Source organism: Olea europaea, unplaced genomic scaffold (genome assembly GCF_002742605.1).
Source record: "Olea europaea var. sylvestris unplaced genomic scaffold, O_europaea_v1 scaffold2813, whole genome shotgun sequence".
Taxonomy (NCBI): Eukaryota; Viridiplantae; Streptophyta; class Magnoliopsida; order Lamiales; family Oleaceae; genus Olea; species Olea europaea.
In genome coordinates, this window is record NW_019246625.1 from 1 (window position 1) to 15,100 (window position 15,100).

The following is a 15,100-nucleotide window of genomic DNA, read 5'->3' on the forward strand; positions in this document are numbered from 1 at the left end:
TGATCATGACAGGTTTATACAGACTCAAACTAACAGAATCGAAATCATAGTTTCACAGTTCAATAACTTGACAATTTTTGCTTGCACTGCTACCGCGCATATGGCATTTTGTCAAGCCCACCAATGTGTAAAACTCTTCTTCTCTGCAAAAGAACTGAGTTCTTATCCGGTCTTGACCACATTTCTAAAGATACATTGAGCCCTTTTTCCCTTTGAAAATCAACGTGACAGAAAGTGCCCTATTTTTCTATCATTTCTTTTGTTTTTCTTCTTCATAATTGAATGTTTCATATCCACACATGTCATTGCGATAAGAACATGTTGAAAATAAACACAAATTGCTTATTATATAGTTTTTTGTACATATGATTCAATTGTAAGAAAAGATAACCTATTCAGTACTCTAGCTAATTTTGAATAAAAGACCATGTTACAAGCAATACTTCTCTTTAACTTTTCTCATCTTTGTCCAAAGAGTACTTTCTATGCAAACGACCACTGGTGGATTCAGGCACAAGCTCGACCATGCTATAGTCCGTGCCTGGATCCTGAAAATGTCTAATTTTTCTTAGATTTTTTTAAAGATAAATCTATGTATATTTGTATTGTACCTCGTGTTCAACTTCAAGGCTAGATCCGCCCCTGCAGACGACTCTTCGTCGTTTCGTTATTCATGACCAAATGTTTTGGAAAAACTTATTATTCATAATCGATTTTTACAATGAAATGAGTTCTATCGCTCTACTCAGCAATTTTCTCATTTATCTCTTGAGAGAGAGCTGGATGGGCAATCCGTTCTGGGGGAGAGCAAAGGGTTCATACTGAATGTCATTTTGTGGGCCCACAAGAGACCACCTGCAAAAAGGAATGTCAGAAATAACATATTTGGAAGTTATTATAATAAGAACAATGTTAGTTATACAGGATTGACAACCACTCAACCATAATTGATTCACAAGACATGAAGAGCATCCTTATATTTATAAAAAAAATTGTGTATGCACTTCAAAGACGTTCTATATTCTGGCTCTTCATTTTGTTTTTGTCAAGAAAAATTTATTGATTGCTTCTGATATTTTATTTATCATATTATTTAACATATTTTTTTATGTCAATGACCAATCATTCAATTAGAGTATTAAAATTTATTATTTATTTTATGAAATCATTATAGAGTAATAATATGGAGTCTTTTGAAGCTTCTTTTCAAGTATCAATTCTTTAAAACAGAAGATATCCTGTATTTAGAGAATCTACTCTTAGAAACTTGAATTTTAGAGATTTTGTATTTTACTTGTCTGAGAAAGTTTCACCCACCTAAACTTTGTGGTCAGATGATGAATAAGAACCAAAATCTCTAGTTTGGCTAACTCATTTCCTGGACATGAGTGGGTTCCACTGCCAAATGGCATAAATGCATTGGCCTTCGGAGCAACCTGTCACGTCGTATGAAAAAATCTTACATATATTTGTTTGTATTCAATACCAAACGAAATTGAACAACACAAATTTACCTCGAATCTTGAAGGATCAAACTTCTCAGGGTCACAAAAATTGTCTCGGCTGTGGTGGATATTCCTAAACAGTGGTAAAACTTTCCACCCTTTTGGTATGAGATAACCTAGAAAAATAGATAGGAATCAGTATTAGCTATTTTTATACTTCCAATAAATCTTCTTGGACAGGGCCAACGTGGCACTGTCCAAACGGCCCTCCCTTATTGGAGGAGACACCTAACCTGTCCATCCAGTATAGTTCTCCAATAGGGGACACCACATGGCGGTATTTAGGCCTGATTTTGAACCTGGCCTTATGGCTTTTTTGTATAGTTTATATAAGAAAGGCCAAAGATGACATACTTTTGTCAGTGAAGGCTTCACCGCTGCAGTGGCAGTGAAAAAAATATGGTGGGTTTTGTTTATAAGCTATTAAATTGTCGACAACTTCAGCGATGGAACCGTTCGTTGTGTATTCCATCTTATCACAACAATCAAATTACCAACAGTTCCACTGGAAAACAATAACTAACCATTGAACTCAACATCTTCAACAGCTTCTCTGAAAGTAAAAGATAAGATAGAAGCAACTCTGAGCGACTCTTGAATCACCCTTTTTGTAATTGTCATTTTCTTTGTATCTGCCCAGCTCAAAATCCTGTCTTCGCCACGTTCTACTTTATTCTTTATTATGGATTCTTGCTCTTCCTGTGAAATCCCAGAATAAGATTGATTCATTAAAAAGTAAAAGTCAAGGCTAAAAAAATTCAGTTCTATTGATTAATTAGGGTTTTTTGAGAAAAAATATTGAGAAAAAATTAGTTCTGCAGAAGAGAAAATATTGAGAGCACTCATAAAATCCCAGAAAAGTAGAAAGATATTGATTAAAATCTTGATTTTGTTTCATCTCGGTTTTTTGGAAGTGTTATTCAGTTCTATAACCGGTTTTTGGGTTTAAAAACTGAAGATTTCTAGTGATCTCACAGTGACAGCATGCAGGACACTTGGATTTTCAGCTAGGAACTTGAGAATCCATGTTATGAGACTAGCAGTGGTGTCACGGGCAGCAAAGATAACACCAATAATGTTATCTGCAATTTGTTCGTCGTCTAGGCCTTCTTCATCATCCATTAAAGATCCTAATAAGTCGCTGTAATCATGTTTCATTTGCCTTCTAAGTTTGAGAATTTTAGCCAAGATCTGAGCCAAATCTTTCCTAGCCTTCATGGCTTTGTGGAAGAGCGTTCCCGGAAGGTTCACCGGCATTGAATTGTATCCCTTTTCAAGAATATAATAACACCTCTTCAGATCTTCCCTGTATAGAACTTCATCACGTCCAAACATGAAAAGCAATGCTACATTGAACGTGTACTGCAAGAATCCAAGTCCAAAAAATTATGTTATCAACTAAATTGATAGTCGATTGAATAGGCAATATGTTTACATAATGCAAAATAAAAACACAAACCAGGTCTTACTAAAGAAACAATATTCTTAGCTACTATAAGAAATCACGCTAGTTTTGGTCAACCCTGTTGAGAATTGCGAACCACAATTCTCCTACTAAGAGCAATATAATCGTAGAAAGAAAATAGATACAAGAACATACAAGATATGTAGAGGTTCAAGTTAATGTGGGACAAAAGAAGTTTACTAGAAAAAATCATATATATACACCATATCTTCTCTAATCCCTCTTCCTGCATTTGATAATAATGCAAAACCCTAATGATGACTACTTGCTTATAATATAAATTAGGACAAAATCAAATTTACAAGCATGAAATTCTTAAACTATTTAATGAAATTTTAGTCGAGGCAGACTTCCCTTGGGAGAGGGCTTCTTGTCCCCTTCCAACCCTATGACGACCTTACCACGGAGGTCGATCTACATATTTGCTCCGTACATCGAGAATAATTAAGCTTCACAACTTAATAAACTCCTCATTAGTTAGTATTGAGATTGCATTACAAATGATATTCTAAATCATAAAAACTATAATGAAGTATAAGCAAAAGTCCCTAAAAAGGAAAGAACAAGGAAAACAATAAAAGGAGGTATTATTTTTCTCTATGTTATGGGAAAAATAGCAAAACATACTGTTTTCATTTCTTGGAAAGTGTTGATCAATCTGCCTTCCCATGATTGTAGTAAGCTAACTGCAATTGATTCGATATCCAATATTTTATTTTTGATTGTCTCAGGCATGAATGCAGTGAGAACTAGCTTCCTCAACTTGGTATGATACTCTCCTTGCTGAAAGAAAATGGCTTGTTTTCCCAACATCCTCTCTTTGCTAGCTGGGAATGTAGGCTTGAAGAGGTGAGCTTTCGACACAAGCACAAGTTTTGCTTCCTCTGGGCTTGATATCATCACACAAGGGCATCCCAATATGTGAGACTTGAAGATAGAACCATACCTATTCAAAATCAAACACCAGTCATTATATGCAATATAAATTATTGAAAGTTGAAACAACAAACAGCGAAAATGTTGAAGATTAAGTTTAAATAAATGAGAGTGTCTCTCTTGTCATCGTCATCCCAATATTTAAAGCTTAAGTTTCTTGACGGCGTGGTTCTACATGTTATATCGAAGGTCTTGGGATCATCTTTTCATCGTCCTATTATTAAAATTGTGCACATGGCTGGTTCCTGATCAAAAAGTGATTTCAGGAGCATCACTTGAACATGAGGCAGATTATTTCGTGAGGAATAGTTTGAAGTAAAAGACCCAAAGGAATAGTGCTTGGATGAATTCCCGAGCCCCCATGCGACTGATATAGGACTAGATTGTGCATTTACTATCAACTATAATTTTCTCAAAGAAGTGGTTGCATCTTCCAAAATCAGTTGCGACGCAATGAAAACTAAATTTAATATATGGTGAAGGAAAAATAACACAAAATGAAGATTTTGCACTAACTTTTTAACTTTGGAGGCAAAGAAAACATTGGGGTTCTGTGAATATAGTTGAAAGGTTTCTCCAATATATGGCCAACCCATAGTTCCTGGTGGAAGTGGCAGCTTTGTCTGGGCAGAATATAAGAATTTCAGAAGAAAAACTATGAGAAAGTAGGTTAAAATGACGACTAAAAACAAGCAAATTGTGGACATAAATTCCATTATTGTTGAACTCTTGCATGTGATTGTATGAAGTATTAGTGACAATGAGCAGCTTTTGGCATTGAGGGGTGTGTGTGTGTGTTTGAATGAAATGAAATGAAGCTAAAAGAGTGTATTTATAGGTAAGAGAAACCAAAAGAATGGCCATTTATTCCATTATGACTGCTCAAATTCCGCACACGGTATCTCTTCCCAGCTCATGTTTTAGAAAGAGAAACATAAGAGATCCTTTGCATGTATACGTGTATGCATAGCAGAGGATAGAGATATGCGAAGGACACGTGTCGGTATGAATTGTTTTTGTTGACCATGACTTGATTTATCAGCATATATGAGGTGATAGAACAGCCCCTTCGGGGAGGCACAAATTCAAAGGGGGTGAAGTTGCCATCTGTACTACTTTTCTAATCTTTTTATTTTTCTTGATTTGTAGATGAGGGGATGTTGATACATATGGATCTTCGTATGTCTTATGAGTCTTTACTCTTCAATATATTTATAAGAAAGATAGGTACGGAGGACTCTACTCTTCTAAAATATTTGTGAAGTAATTAATAAGCTAGTTATCAATCAATTATTTGTTTTAGTAAAGTTCTCAATCTTTTAAATTTTTAGAATTTTGATTCTAATAGATAGTTTCTATCTACTTACCATTAAAAAGATGTAAAATTCTTAATCTCATTGGATAATTTAAGTACACAACTGCATAAAAGTATTGTGAATCGTGTATGTTGTCTATTTTATAAAGGATAAAAGAAAAAAATGAGAGGACTGATGCAGGAGGATTCGAGTCGAGTGATGCTGATTTGTCATATAGCAAGATGATGGTGTTAAGATACCATGAGATGGATGATCGGCACAACTTACTTCTTTTACTTACTATTTTATTTTGGTATAATTTCGAGATTTTGCCATTTTTTGTAATTTTCCCATAAATTCGTATTTCGTAGCAATTTAACCCAGCTTGTGGGTTAATTTTCATCATTCTGCATTATTAATAATATTGAACTGAATTCAGAATATTTTCTCTGATTTTTGGACCTTTTTTGTCGCTTCTTTCTTGGGAATCATCTGCTACAACAAGCCAATAGGATAATTACTAGCCTACCCGGCGTCAGTGGAAGAAGAGACCAAGAGGTTGGAGGGATGTAATGGTGATAGGAGAAGAGAGTGCATCATGTGGTAAATAATGGATGGGTTGAGTTAGCTAGCCAAGGGAAAATGCAAGTTGGGGTGGAGGATGGGATGAGGGGTTAGAAGACATGGTGGGTTTACCAGATAGAAGAGAAAATAGGCTATGGATGGGGATGACAAATGTACCAAAAATGGGGAAGGTGGTAGTGGAGGATGGGTGTAGGGCTAGTGATGCAAGTCAAGTTATACAGGAGATATTCGTGAAAATCAGGACATAAACATAATATCATCACTGGACATTTGGATATCAGGATATTTCAGAGAATCTGCGAACACCACAACATTGCATGGCATCAAGATGTTGGATATCGTATATATAGATTAGTTGTATTTTATTCATTTAATTGTTTGGTGTAACTAAAAATCAGATTTGTAGTAAATTTTGGATATAATCCCCCCCAGTGGTTACTAAATTTTGCTGAAGTCCCCCTAAGAGATCACTGAACTTCAAAACGTCCCTAAATAGTCATTGAACTATGTCGAAGTCCCCCAAGCGGTCACCAAATATCAAAATGTCCCTAATTGGTCACTGAAATTTGCAAAAGTCCCTAGAATGTCACTAAACTAGTGATGTATAGGGCACCAATTTGCAAAGTTGAGTGATCTTCCAAGGACTTTTTGCAAAATTTAGTGATCATTTAGGGACATTTTGAAGTTCGGTGATCTCTTGGGGGGATTTCGGCAAAATTCAGTGATTATTTAAGGACGTTTTAAAGTTCGGTGACCTTTTGGGGAGACTTCTGTAAAGTTCAGTGACTATTGAGGGGATTATCTCTAATTTTTTATAGAAATTAATGAAATGTGTAGTTGGAAAATTAATAAAATTTGTAAAGGTCCTCGACCTTTGGCTCATTTTCACACTTGTGTTACTATTTTTTATTTTTTATTTTTACTTTAATTTGTGTATTGTGATTGATGTTTAAACAGTTTACCTATAACAATTAGATACGAGCAAGTCATGTTTTAACAGTCAACTGACCAAAATTTTTTCACTACCAGTCAACGTTACAGGCTTGAGAGGTTATCAACGAATTCGGCGCAAAAGAATAGGAAAAACCTGCAGTATTTTCTCAAAAATTCACTGGAATATGAACCATTTAATTTTATAATTAGATTGAAATATTACTTGGGAAAATATCTATTTAATTACAATATAACCTTGATAAATTAATAATCTTGACTAAATAATATTTTTAATCGGCTCCGACTTGGGATGAAGGTGGTAAATAAATAATTCGCTAAATTTATAAGATGGTACAATCTATTAAGATAATATTATGACTCAATTAAGAGAAATTCGTAAAACATGACTTCTGTAACGACCCGGACCTCTCGCCCAAGCCGTTAGCTTGCGTACTGTCCGCTTTTGATATGTCTTGCACCCACTTACCTCTCATGGATTTTCTATCGCGTCCCCCCGGGATTCGAACTCATAACATTTTCCTTAAGTAAGATTTAAGTTGAATCCTGGTACCAAATCTTACTTAAGGAAAAGGTTATGAGTTCGAATTTTGGGGGACGCAACAAAAAATTAGTGAGGGGTAGGTGGGTGCAAGGCCCACCCAAAACAGACAGTACGTAAGCTAACGGCTTGGGCGAGAGATCCGGGTCATTACAAAAAAAGCGCTTGCTCAAGTGGTATCAGGATTCAACTTAAGTCTCTCTTATGTAAAGGTCAAGAGTTCGAATCCTGGGGGGACGCGAAGAAAGCCGTGAGGGATAAGTGGGTGCAAGGCTCAGCTGTCCAATTGTTACCAGGATTCAACTAAAGTATCTCTTATGTAGAGGTCAAGAGTTCGAATCTTGGGAGACACGAAGAAATCCGTAAGGGGTAAGTGGGCGTAAGGTTCACCCAAAGTGGACAGTACGTAATCTAACGATTTGGACGAGAGGTCCGGGTCATTACAATAGTCTTCATCTACTTTAATTCATACTCGAGAGCTGTGTATAACGAAATACTGATTCATTTTGGGAGCTTAGTTTATGTTTGGTTTACTTTCCCCCATAAGTAAAAAGGAAATATTTATCCTGCCAACTTTTGCAATATTTAAGGAATATTATATTTAACTTGCATGACCAGTGAACTGCTATATATTTTTAAGAATCATAGTAAAGCATGTTAAGGAAATCGTGATTATTACAATATTTTTTTCCTGCCTTTCTTTACCCGACTATCGTATCCTTAAAAAACAATATTAGTTTGTGGACCAATCGCAGGAGATGAAGTGAATTATATAAATATAACCCTTTTCTTTGGTCTGAATCACTTAACTTTAAGCATCACCATTGGTTGGATAAGTAAACTGGGTTGATATTTTGATTAGTGCTTAACCCTAAGTGTGCCGGATATGTAGCTGTAATTAAGTAAGAGCATTTACATAGGTTTCATTTCCTCGCAATACGCACTCCAATACACAATAACTTGTATAGTTGTATTACATCCGTTGTATAAAGTTAAGCTTGATTTCCTTTTTTTGTTTATCCTTCTTGAGAGTATAATTAATGTCTTAATTTTTTAATCTACCCACTTGTTATCAACAAATGTGTGGTACAATTATTCAATGCAGGAGTATATTAGAAATCCATAAGTACAATTTATAGTTTTAACATATTTTGTGCCAGCATAGGCAGATTTAGGTGGGTTCACATACATTTTTTTCCTCCTATTTGCACAAGTTTTTCCTTTAAAAATTCTGTCTCCCAACTTCTCTCAAGGCGGAATCTTATTCTTTCTGTAAGTATTATGCCCTAGGTCCAATCAACTTTGGACATAAATACTTTTATATATAATTAATGCAATTAAATGACAGATCTATTATTTAATTAATAGACAATTAAATAAATAATAGAATCCGTAGATTCAAATATTTGTAATTTGTTAATCACAAGGAGTTGTGATTGTGAGATACAAATTACATCTGATTGAATCTTAAATCATTCGTGGTCGTAAGTAATAATGAGATACGGATATCGTTATTACGGATAGACCATCACGTGTGGCATTTCTTACTTGTGAAGTAAGTAGCTGATCTCACAAGTTAAAGTGTGGTGACACTTAAATGAACACGTGGATGTTTGTTATAGACCAAAACATTGGAGACCCGTCGAGAGATTCCACATGGATAAGCTTCTGAGTGTCGGTAGTTAATCTCTAACGTTCGGTGGTGAAATTGGTCCTTTGACTTGAGGTCGTCATGGTACCTTATATGAGGACAGTCATACTTTGGCGGTGTTGGATGTTGCTCTGAAAAGGGCCGCTAATACGACATCGTTCGGGTACGTCAAGAATCGTATGAAGGTTGTGATTGATCAATAAAGGATTCGTCACTCTTAGATAGTAGGAGATTATGATCTGCGTTTCATTCAATTAAGTCAATGATGAAATCCTTGGCCATGAAGGATCCAGGGAGTTTTACTTTACCAATTTCAATCAGGAATTCCTGTTCAATTAATGCATTGTGTGACATTGGTGCTAGTATCAATCTAATGTCGTATCCTGTTTACAGGGAATTGGGACTAGGTGAAGTTATTCTGTCCTAGCATCCATTCATTATTTGATTTTCCAACCAATCGTGTGAGCATTCATTTATTTTCTAAATTTTAGATTAAAACTCAAATCATACAACTTTTAATTTGTTTCCATCAAATAGTAGTTAAAGAAACAATTGAATTAAGTACTAGAAAATAGTCCTTGTGGGATTGACAACTCGGACTTTTAGGTCCACTATTACTTGTTACAGTTCATACACTTGCGAAAATAAAATACACAACAAGTTTTTGGCGCATAAAACAGCAAGTTTAAGAATTCATTAGTGCTTTGAAGTGAGAACAAACTGCATTATGCATTAACGAATTATTAAAACAATACATTTTTAACAACCACAAAATCCATATTTATCGTTCAAGAACCGACAGATTGCTGATTAAAGTGTGGCTGTAATTTGCGACTTTGTACAGTTCGTTCCCTTTTATTTAGAAATTCTTAAACGGTTTGATTTTGTTTCAAAATAGATTAATTTTTCAATGACTGTTTGATTTGGTTCAAAACCTGATCATGACAGGTTTATACAGACTCAAACTAACAGAATCGAAATCATAGTTTCACAGTTCAATAACTTGACAATTTTTGCTTACACTGCTACCGCGCATATGGCATTTTGTCAAGCCCACCAATGTGTAAAACTCTTCTTCTCTGCAAAAAAATTAAGTTCTTATCCGGTCTTGACCACATTTCTAAAGATACATTGAGCCCTTTTTCCCTTTGAAAATCAATGTGACAGAAAGTGCCCTACTTTTCTATCGTTTCTTTTGTTTTTCTTCTTCCTATTTGAATGTTTCATATCCACACGTGTCATTGCGATAAGAACATGTTGAAAATAAACACAAATTGCTTATTATATAGTTTTTTGTACATATCATTCAATTGTAAGAAAAGATAACCTATTCAGTACTCTAGCTAATTTCGAATAAAAAACCATATTACAAGCAATACTTCTCTTTAACTTTTCTCATCTTTGTCCAAAAAGTACTTTCTATGCAAACGACCACTGGCGGATTCAGGCACAAGCTCGACCATGTTATAGCCCGTGCCTGGATTCTGAAAATATCTAATTTTTCTTAGATTTTTTTAAAGATAAATCTATGTATATTTGTATTGTAACTCGTGTTCAACTTCAAGGCTGGATCCGCCCCTGCAGACGACTCTTCGTCATTTCGTTATTCATGACCAAATGTTTTGGAAAAACTTATTATTCATAATCGATTTTTACAATGAAATGAGTTCTATCGCTCTACTCAGCAATTTTCTCATTTATCTCTTGAGAGAGAGCTGGATGGGCAATCCGTTCTGGGGGAGAGCAAAGGGTTCATACTGAATGTCATTTTGTGGGCCCACAAGAGACCACCTCCAAAAAGGAATGTCAGAAATAACATATTTGGAAGTTATTATAATAAGAACAATGTTAGTTATACAGGATTGACAACCACTCAACCATAATTGATTCACAAGACATGAAGAGCATCCTTATATTTATAAAAAAAATTGTGTATGCACTTCAAAGACGTTCTCCATTCTGGCTCTTCATTTTGTTTTTGTCAAGAAAAATTTATTGATTGCTTCTGATATTTTATTTATCATATTATTTAACATATTTTTTTATGTCAATGACCAATCATTCAATTAGAGTATTAAAATTTATTATTTATTTTATGAAATCATTATAGAGTAATAATCTGGAGTCTTTTGAAGCTTCTTTTCAAGTATCAATTCTTTAAAACAGAAGATATCCTGTATTTAGAGAATCTACTCTTAGAAACTTGAATTTTAGAGATTTTGTATTTTACTTGTCTGAGAAAGTTTCACCCACCTAAACTTTGTGGTCAGATGATGAATAAGAACCAAAATCTCTAGTTTGGCTAACTCATTTCCTGGACATGAGTGGGTTCCACTGCCAAATGGCATAAATGCATTGGCCTTCGGAGCAACCTGTCACGTCGTATGAAAAAATCTTACATATATTTGTTTGTATTCAATACCAAACGAAATTGAACAACACAAATTTACCTCGAATCTTGAAGGATCAAACTTCTCAGGGTCACAAAAATTGTCTCGGCTGTGGTGGATATTCCTAAACAGTGGTAAAACTTTCCACCCTTTTGGTATGAGATAACCTAGAAAAATAGATAGGAATCAGTATTAGCTATTTTTATACTTCCAATAAATCTTCTTGGACAGGGCCAACGTGGCACTGTCCAAACGGCCCTCCCTTATTGGAGGAGACACCTAACCTGTCCATCCAGTATAGTTCTCCAATAGGGGACACCACATGGCGGTATTTAGGCCTGATTTTGAACCTGGCCTTATGGCTTTTTTGTATAGTTTATATAAGAAAGGCCAAAGATGACATACTTTTGTCAGTGAAGGCTTCACCGCTGCAGTGGCAGTGAAAAAAATATGGTGGGTTTTGTTTATAAGCTATTAAATTGTCGACAACTTCAGCGATGGAACCGTTCGTTGTGTATTCCATCTTATCACAACAATCAAATTACCAACAGTTCCACTGGAAAACAATAACTAACCATTGAACTCAACATCTTCAACAGCTTCTCTGAAAGTAAAAGATAAGATAGAAGCAACTCTGAGCGACTCTTGAATCACCCTTTTTGTAATTGTCATTTTCTTTGTATCTGCCCAGCTCAAAATCCTGTCTTCGCCACGTTCTACTTTATTCTTTATTATGGATTCTTGCTCTTCCTGTGAAATCCCAGAATAAGATTGATTCATTAAAAAGTAAAAGTCAAGGCTAAAAAAATTCAGTTCTATTGATTAATTAGGGTTTTTTGAGAAAAAATATTGAGAAAAAATTAGTTCTGCAGAAGAGAAAATATTGAGAGCACTCATAAAATCCCAGAAAAGTAGAAAGATATTGATTAAAATCTTGATTTTGTTTCATCTCGGTTTTTTGGAAGTGTTATTCAGTTCTATAACCGGTTTTTGGGTTTAAAAACTGAAGATTTCTAGTGATCTCACAGTGACAGCATGCAGGACACTTGGATTTTCAGCTAGGAACTTGAGAATCCATGTTATGAGACTAGCAGTGGTGTCACGGGCAGCAAAGATAACACCAATAATGTTATCTGCAATTTGTTCGTCGTCTAGGCCTTCTTCATCATCCATTAAAGATCCTAATAAGTCGCTGTAATCATGTTTCATTTGCCTTCTAAGTTTGAGAATTTTAGCCAAGATCTGAGCCAAATCTTTCCTAGCCTTCATGGCTTTGTGGAAGAGCGTTCCCGGAAGGTTCACCGGCATTGAATTGTATCCCTTTTCAAGAATATAATAACACCTCTTCAGATCTTCCCTGTATAGAACTTCATCACGTCCAAACATGAAAAGCAATGCTACATTGAACGTGTACTGCAAGAATCCAAGTCCAAAAAATTATGTTATCAACTAAATTGATAGTCGATTGAATAGGCAATATGTTTACATAATGCAAAATAAAAACACAAACCAGGTCTTACTAAAGAAACAATATTCTTAGCTACTATAAGAAATCACGCTAGTTTTGGTCAACCCTGTTGAGAATTGCGAACCACAATTCTCCTACTAAGAGCAATATAATCGTAGAAAGAAAATAGATACAAGAACATACAAGATATGTAGAGGTTCAAGTTAATGTGGGACAAAAGAAGTTTACTAGAAAAAATCATATATATACACCATATCTTCTCTAATCCCTCTTCCTGCATTTGATAATAATGCAAAACCCTAATGATGACTACTTGCTTATAATATAAATTAGGACAAAATCAAATTTACAAGCATGAAATTCTTAAACTATTTAATGAAATTTTAGTCGAGGCAGACTTCCCTTGGGAGAGGGCTTCTTGTCCCCTTCCAACCCTATGACGACCTTACCACGGAGGTCGATCTACATATTTGCTCCGTACATCGAGAATAATTAAGCTTCACAACTTAATAAACTCCTCATTAGTTAGTATTGAGATTGCATTACAAATGATATTCTAAATCATAAAAACTATAATGAAGTATAAGCAAAAGTCCCTAAAAAGGAAAGAACAAGGAAAACAATAAAAGGAGGTATTATTTTTCTCTATGTTATGGGAAAAATAGCAAAACATACTGTTTTCATTTCTTGGAAAGTGTTGATCAATCTGCCTTCCCATGATTGTAGTAAGCTAACTGCAATTGATTCGATATCCAATATTTTATTTTTGATTGTCTCAGGCATGAATGCAGTGAGAACTAGCTTCCTCAACTTGGTATGATACTCTCCTTGCTGAAAGAAAATGGCTTGTTTTCCCAACATCCTCTCTTTGCTAGCTGGGAATGTAGGCTTGAAGAGGTGAGCTTTCGACACAAGCACAAGTTTTGCTTCCTCTGGGCTTGATATCATCACACAAGGGCATCCCAATATGTGAGACTTGAAGATAGAACCATACCTATTCAAAATCAAACACCAGTCATTATATGCAATATAAATTATTGAAAGTTGAAACAACAAACAGCGAAAATGTTGAAGATTAAGTTTAAATAAATGAGAGTGTCTCTCTTGTCATCGTCATCCCAATATTTAGAGCTTAAGTTTCTTGACGGCGTGGTTCTACATGTTATATCGAAGGTCTTGGGATCATCTTTTCATCATCCTATTATTAAAATTGTGCACATGGCTGGTTCCTGATCAAAAAGTGATTTCAGGAGCATCACTTGAACATGAGGCAGATTATTTCGTGAGGAATAGTTTGAAGTAAAAGACCCAAAGGAATAGTGCTTGGATGAATTCCCGAGCCCCCATGCGACTGATATAGGACTAGATTGTGCATTTACTATCAACTATAATTTTCTCAAAGAAGTGGTTGCATCTTCCAAAATCAGTTGCGACGCATTGAAAACTAAATTTAATATAGGGTGAAGGAAAAATAACACAAAATGAAGATTTTGCACTAACTTTTTAACTTTGGAGGCAAAGAAAACATTGGGGTTCTGTGAATATAGTTGAAAGGTTTCTCCAATATATGGCCAACCCATAGTTCCTGGTGGAAGTGGCAGCTTTGTCTGGGCAGAATATAAGAATTTCAGAAGAAAAACTATGAGAAAGTAGGTTAAAATGACGACTAAAAACAAGCAAATTGTGGACATAAATTCCATTATTGTTGAACTCTTGCATGTGATTGTATGAAGTATTAGTGACAATGAGCAGCTTTTGGCATTGAGGGGTGTGTGTGTGTGTTTGAATGAAATGAAATGAAGCTAAAAGAGTGTATTTATAGGTAAGAGAAACCAAAAGAATGGCCATTTATTCCATTATGACTGCTCAAATTCCGCACACGGTATCTCTTCCCAGCTCATGTTTTAGAAAGAGAAACATAAGAGATCCTTTGCATGTATACGTGTATGCATAGCAGAGGATAGAGATATGAGAAGGACACGTGTCGGTATGAATTGTTTTTGTTGACCATGACTTGATTTATCAGCATATATGAGGTGATAGAACAGCCCCTTCGGGGAGGCACAAATTCAAAGGGGGTGAAGTTGCCATCTGTACTACTTTTCTAATCTTTTTATTTTTCTTGATTTGTAGATGAGGGGATGTTGATACATATGGATCTTCGTATGTCTTATGAGTCTTTACTCTTCAATATATTTATAAGAAAGATAGGTACGGAGGACTCTACTCTTCTAAAATATTTGTGAAGTAATTAATAAGCTAGTTATCAATCAATTATTTGTTTTAGTAAAGTTCTCAATCTTTTAAATTTTT

General features: G+C 35.1%; 2 protein-coding genes across 2 annotated transcripts; both read right to left on the reverse strand.

The window, feature by feature from the left end:
- Nucleotides 1–319: 319 nt before the first annotated feature.
- On the reverse strand, nucleotides 320–4,698 carry LOC111384023 (abscisic acid 8'-hydroxylase 1-like). Its single transcript, XM_023008233.1, has 7 exons — nucleotides 4,423–4,698; nucleotides 3,598–3,916; nucleotides 2,481–2,867; nucleotides 2,030–2,204; nucleotides 1,515–1,621; nucleotides 1,318–1,436; nucleotides 320–855 (listed from the first exon to the last, which is right to left on the reverse strand). The coding sequence occupies exons 1-7, from the start codon at nucleotides 4,620–4,622 to the stop codon at nucleotides 762–764; spliced, it is 1,401 nt and encodes a 466-aa protein (XP_022864001.1). The 5' UTR covers nucleotides 4,623–4,698; the 3' UTR covers nucleotides 320–761.
- Nucleotides 4,699–10,482: 5,784 nt separating this feature from the next.
- Nucleotides 10,483–14,566, reverse strand: LOC111384024 (abscisic acid 8'-hydroxylase 1-like). Its single transcript, XM_023008234.1, has 7 exons — nucleotides 14,288–14,566; nucleotides 13,463–13,781; nucleotides 12,346–12,732; nucleotides 11,895–12,069; nucleotides 11,380–11,486; nucleotides 11,183–11,301; nucleotides 10,483–10,720 (listed from the first exon to the last, which is right to left on the reverse strand). Exons 1-7 carry the CDS (start codon nucleotides 14,485–14,487, stop codon nucleotides 10,627–10,629), a joined length of 1,401 nt encoding a protein of 466 aa, XP_022864002.1. The 5' UTR covers nucleotides 14,488–14,566; the 3' UTR covers nucleotides 10,483–10,626.
- Nucleotides 14,567–15,100: the final 534 nt, after the last annotated feature.

Bases quoted from the DNA above. Each gene is read 5' to 3' on its own strand.
- LOC111384023 (XM_023008233.1), bottom strand. From the start codon at position 4,622: ATGGAATTTATGTCCACAATTTGCTTGTTTTTAGTCGTCATTTTAACC. The intron at 3,917-4,422 runs GTTAGTGCAAAA...GATTTTGAATAG, and splicing joins TTTGCCTCCAAAGTTAAAAA to GTATGGTTCTATCTTCAAGT. The intron at 856-1,317 runs GTGGGTGAAACT...TCCTTTTTGCAG, and splicing joins CATCTGACCACAAAGTTTAG to GTGGTCTCTTGTGGGCCCAC.
- LOC111384024 (XM_023008234.1), bottom strand. From the start codon at position 14,487: ATGGAATTTATGTCCACAATTTGCTTGTTTTTAGTCGTCATTTTAACC. The intron at 11,302-11,379 runs GTAAATTTGTGT...ACGACGTGACAG, and splicing joins TTGATCCTTCAAGATTCGAG to GTTGCTCCGAAGGCCAATGC. The intron at 10,721-11,182 runs GTGGGTGAAACT...TCCTTTTTGGAG, and splicing joins CATCTGACCACAAAGTTTAG to GTGGTCTCTTGTGGGCCCAC.